General features: G+C 36.4%; 1 protein-coding gene across 1 annotated transcript in view; it reads right to left on the reverse strand.

The window, feature by feature from the left end:
• The window catches only part of IPO11 (importin 11), a 333,438-nt gene that overhangs the window by 288,680 nt on the left and 38,877 nt on the right, over window positions 1–5,881 (reverse strand). Inside the window, exons 3-4 of the mRNA XM_042782395.1 lie at window positions 2,588–2,660; window positions 722–925 (exon numbers count right to left, since the gene is read on the reverse strand). Coding sequence (XP_042638329.1) covers window positions 722–925; window positions 2,588–2,660 — 277 coding nt within the window. The remainder of the gene's footprint in view (window positions 1–721; window positions 926–2,587; window positions 2,661–5,881) is intronic.

A 5,881-nucleotide genomic window follows, 5' to 3' on the forward strand; every position in this document is an offset into this window, starting at 1 on the left:
TGACATGGTGGCTGCGATGATGGGCTCAAGTATAGCAGGGATTGTGGGGCTGGCGCGGGATCGGGCAGTGCTTCGTTCTGCTGTGCATGGGGTTCCTATGAGTCGGAAACGACTCGACGGCACTTAACAACAACAACAAGAAGCAAGAACACTGTTAAAAATAATTTTTGAGGCCCATCAGCATTGCATGACACAGTTCAAGTTAAGTTGAACCGTATGAAATCACTGTTTTGGTAGGCAAAAAATAATCAACTATAAAAGTGTCAAAGCAACTGAACAGAGAAAGAAAAGTCTGTTCAAAAAACGGTGCTAAAACACCCAGTAAAGGGCTCTACCAGTCCCACTTATATAGGAGTCTTACCTACTTCTGCCCTGTATTCATCAGCTACCCAGATGTTTCAATTCTGTTCCCTGAATATCAAATCTATCCCCTCCTTATTGTTCCTTTTACCACTGTTTCATTTGACATGTAAACAGCTTCCTCTCAAATTAATCTCTATGCCTTCAGACTGTTTCCATCCAACAAATCTTCTGAACTGGCAACTAAATGACTTTTCCACTCAGTTTAAAATTTTTTAGTTCTCCTTTATCCAAAAGCTTTTTAGGTCTATTAGAAAGAATTCATAATCTTTCAATAAAATATTAACCTTAAGGAAAAACTATCATCATTTTTATACAAATAACACACTTTCCATTATCAAAACTGTATTAAACCACTTACATCATAAAACAATTTTCTATCAGCAGCCAGTCGTTTAGAAGCCAAAGTCTTGGTAACATGATAGAAGGTAAGTAATGCTCTGTGCTGTCGAAGATCATCTTGGACTTTAACAGATTCAATAAGAGTGGGGATCAGCTCAGGCCATTGTCTAGGACAATCCAATCTAGCAACTTTTGCAATCAGCACTGCAATCTGAGTTGCAATCTAGAGGGGGAAATTCATCATTAGAAATAAATGTATAGAATCAAACCAATGGAAACAGAATGCATTCACAGTTGAAAATAATGTTTTCTGCTGACTATACACTTCACAAAAATGAGTAAAATTTCACTAAGGAATTGCTTAAGACAGTGAAGACAGTAGTCCTTAAAGTGCAGTCTGTGGATGTCTGAGGGGCCTACCACCCTTTCAGCGGGACTGTAGTGCCCCCTCGCTTCCAATTACCTATTGTGTGTGAGGCTGCATTTTCTTCATATAACTTCAATCAAAACAATGTATCACAACAGAGTAAATGAAAGAACAGATACAAAAGCTGGATGTCTTCTTTTTAATAGGCAGATATTGAAGAAAAAAAACACAACTCACTGCCATTGAGTCAGATCTGACTCATAGCGACCCTTCCTTGGGTTTCCAAGGCGGTATCAGTTCGGAAGTAGATTGCCCATCCTTCCTTCCAAGGAGTGGCTGGTGAGTTTGAACTGCCAGCCTTCTGGTTAACAGTCAAATACCTTTGGCACTACACCACCAGAGTTCCTAGATATTAAAGAGATCTGCAAAACTGCAAACAATGCCACTCTACTCACTAATTTTTATTATTTAGGCAAATATCTATTTTTTCATTTTTAAATGTTATTTATGTTACCAAATAATAGTTTTCAAATGACCTGTAAATAAGTATTTTTAAAATTTCTCAGTTTTAACTTCTAATACAGTTAATACCAACATATCTAACCCTTTGGAGTCTTCTCTTTTAACAACATAAAGATATCCTAAGACCACAAAGTTTTTAATAAAACTACTAACCTAAGGCTAAAAATTAACATCAAATATTAAACATGTAAATAATGATGTATGTACAGGTAGTACTTTTCAAATTATGGTTGCCAGAACATTAAGTCACCCAAACCCTTCCCAATCATGTCCTGCCTTAATAAGAATAACTCCATTCCTCTCAATTATCCCTCTTCTCTTTGTCTAGGAATTACGTATTAGAGAAGTAAGATAGAGAACTCAAAATAAAACTGATTTAGTAAACATCACCAAATACAGTATGTTTTATTATTTAAATCAAAGTAATCAAGTATAAAAAATAGCATTAACTCAGACAAAAATAAGAATTTTTATACCCATAGAAAAAACTTATGTTATTCACAAAGGAAAAATCTCATTATGATGGAAAGAAAAAAATAAGACTTTCTATATCTATCCCTCATAGAGTAGTGGGAATTGAAAATGTTATAGATGCAGGAAATAAACGAATACCTTAAGACATCTTGTATTTTAAAAAGAAGAAGAAGAAGAAAAGAAAGTGTTTTAGTCAAAATTAAATTCTGTGCAGTAATACTATAAATATATGCCAGAGATGTGTTTTCAATCTGGTTCAAAAATTGAGAAAGTTATTATATTAGTATACCTCAAAATGACTCTGACACTTAAATCTTTAATAGCCAAATCAAACCAGAATTCTTAATGGCTACAAGTGTTCTCAAAACTTAAAACCAATGGAGAATGTATGTGGGGGTGTGTAAATATCACAAAAGGACATTATGTAACAAAATTTAATTTTAATGGCAAGAAAAAAATTAGATTAGGAAAGAGGCAAAAATTAAGAGAAAAAGATTAATTAGTATTCATTTGTTCACTAACCTGATTTATTGGTTCATTGAAGTTGGTGATGAGCCCTGCACGTAATGTAGATTTCTCCTCCTCTGAAAGAGCACTACAAAAAGAGATATTATTTTATTAATTAAGAGAATGTTATCTTATGATGAATGCAGGAAAATGCTATGACTTTTACCAATAAAAAGTCTTTCAAAGTATTCCCAGTTGTTTTTAGTAAATTCCATTACTTGCACATTTGTGCACTGAATACTTTAAAAACATAAAATTCCTTCACAACTGATTAAAAATGAAGAACAACACAGTAAGCAAAAGGATATAAAGCAAAATCTGCAGTCTGAAATTCATCAAACTTTCAATCAAGATGGACTGATAATTACTGGCGATTGGAATATGAAAGTTGGAAACAAAGGTAGATAGGCAGCTAGAAAAAATGGCTTTGGTGACAGAAAAAACACCAGGGAGATCATATGACAGAATTTTGCAAGACCAATGACTTATTCACTGCAAATACCTTTTTAAACAACATAAAGAGCAACTATACACATGGACCTCACCAGATGGAATACATAGGAATCAAATCATCTGTGGAGAGACGTAATGGAGAAGTTTAATATCATCAGTCACAACGAGGCCAGGGGCCAACTGCAGAACAGATCATCAATTGCTCCAATGAAGAAAATTAAAGCAAGCCCACAACAGCCAAAGTGGGATCTTGATTATATCCCATCTGTATTTAGAGACCCAAAAAAACAGACTGGATGTACCGAACCCTAATGAACAAAGATCAGAGAAGTTGTGGGATGATTTAAAAGATATTATACATGAAGAAAGCAAAAAGTCACTAAAAAACACAGAGGAGAAAGAAAAGACCAAAATGGTTGTCAAAAGAGACTCTGAAACATGTTCTTGAACAGAGTAGGTAAAAAGAATGTAAGATACAATTAATTAAAAGAGCTGAACAGAAGACTTCTAAGGACAACTCAAGAAGACAAACTAAAGTACTATAACGAAATATACAAAGACCTGGAGTTAGAAAACCAAAAGAGAACACATTAGGTACTACTCGTGCTTAAAGAACTGAAGAAAAAATTCAAGCCTCAAGTTGCAATATTGATGAAAAATTCTATGGGGAAAATATTGAATGATGCAGAAAGAATCAAAAGAGGGAAGGAATACAGTCACTTACCAAAAGGAATTGGTCAAAGTTAAACCATTTAATGAGATGCTGTTGTTGTTGTTGTTGTTATATGCCATCGAGTTGGACCCGACTCATAGCAACCCCTCCTTGGGTATCCCAGGCAGTATCACTACAGAAGTAGACAGCCTCATCTTCCTTCCGAGAAAGGTAGTGGGTTTGAACCACCAGCCTTCTGGTTAGCAGTCAAGTGCCTTAGGCACTACACTACCAGAGCTCCCTTTAATGAGATGGTATATATGATTAAGAATCAATGTATTGAAGAAGGGAGTCCAAGCTCCACTGAAGACACTGGCAAGATAGAAAGCTCCAGGAATTGACAAAGTAACAACTGAGATATTTCAACAGATGCAATGCTGGAAGCTCTCACTTGTTTCTGCCAAAAAATATGGAAGACATCTACCTGGCCAACCAGCTGGAAGAGATCATACTTGTGTCCATTCCAAAGAAAAGTGATCCAGCAGAATGTGGAAATTATCTAATAATAATATCAATATCACACACAAGTAAAATTTTGCTGAAAATGATTCAAAAATGGTTGCAGCAGTACATAGAGAACTGCCAGAAATTCAAGCCAGATTCAAAAGAGGACATGGAACAAAGGATATCATTGCTGATGTCAAATGGATCTTGGCTGAAAGCAGAGAATACCAGTAAGATGTTTACCTGTGTTTCAAAGACTAAGCAAAGGTATTCGACTGTGTGGATCATAAAAAACTATGGATAATGCTACAAAGAACAAGTTCCAGAACTCTTAATTGTCTTCATGCAGGACCTGCACATAAACCAAGAGGCAGTCACTGGAAGAACAAGGGGATAGCTCGTGGTTTAAAATTAGGAAAGGTGTGTGTCAGAGTTCTATCCTTTCCCCATACTTACTCAATCTCCATGCTGAGCAAATAATCCATGAAGCTGGACTACACAAAAATGAATGCAGGATCAGGATTAGGGGGAGACTCGTTAACAAGCTCCAATATGCACATGACACAATCTTGCTTGCAAATGTGTAGAGGACTTAAGTATCTGCTGATGAAGATCAAAGTCTATACACAGCCTTCAATACGGATTACACCGTCGCATGAAGAAAACAAAAATTGTGAAAACTAAACCAATAAACCACACCATAATAAACGGAAAAAAAGATTGAAGTCGTGAAGGATTTCCTTTCACTTGAATCTACAATCAACACCCATGGAAGCAGCAGTGAAGAAATCAAACAACAAACTACACTGGGCAACTCTGCTGCAAAGAACTTCTTTAAAGTGTTCAAAAGCATGTCACTATGAGGACTAATGTATGCCTGACCTAAGCCATAGTATTTTCAATCATGTCACACGGACAATGAATAAGGAAGACTGAAAAAGACCTGACGTCTCTGAATTACACTGTTGATGACAAATACCGTATGAATTACCATGGACTGCCTGAATGACCAAATCTGTCTAGGAAGTACAGTCAGAATCAGAATGCTCTTTAGAAGCAAGGATGGCGAGACTTTATCTCATGTACTTTTGACATATTATCAGGAGAGACCAGTCCCTGGAAAAGGATATCATGCTTGGTAAAATAGAGAGTCAGCAAAAAAGAAGTCCCTCAGCAGGATGAACTGACATAGTGGCTACAACAACAAACTCAAGCATAACAAGTATTGTGAGGATGGTGCAGGACCAGGTAGTGTTTAATTCTGTTGTACATAAATTGCTGTGAGTTGGAAGCGACTTGACAGTAGCTAACAATGACGACAATAAATATTATATAAAAATTGTTGTAATAACAATCATCTGTATCTAAAACCCTACCTTACATGTTCCTGAAAGTAGGGGAAGGCAGAACAGAGTAAAAGTAAGGGTCCTAAATTTAAATGTGTCACATATAGGGATTCATGAGACACTGAGATACTGTTCTATTCTTGATTGAAGTAAGAACTAAAACATAACTGTTGTTGTTGTTGTTGTTACGTGTCATCAAGTTGGACCCAACTCATAGCGACCCCTCCTTGGGTTTCCGAGGCAATATCACTACAGAACTAGATTGCCCCATCTTCCTTCCGAGGAGTGGCTGGTGGTTTTGAACCGCCAGCCTTCTGGTTAGCAGTCAAGTGCCTTAGGCACTATGCTACCAGA

Source organism: Orycteropus afer, unplaced genomic scaffold, assembly GCF_000298275.1.
Source record: "Orycteropus afer afer isolate SDZICR_OR568_19922 unplaced genomic scaffold, OryAfe1.0 scaffold00298, whole genome shotgun sequence".
In the NCBI taxonomy this organism is placed as follows: Eukaryota; Metazoa; Chordata; class Mammalia; order Tubulidentata; family Orycteropodidae; genus Orycteropus; species Orycteropus afer.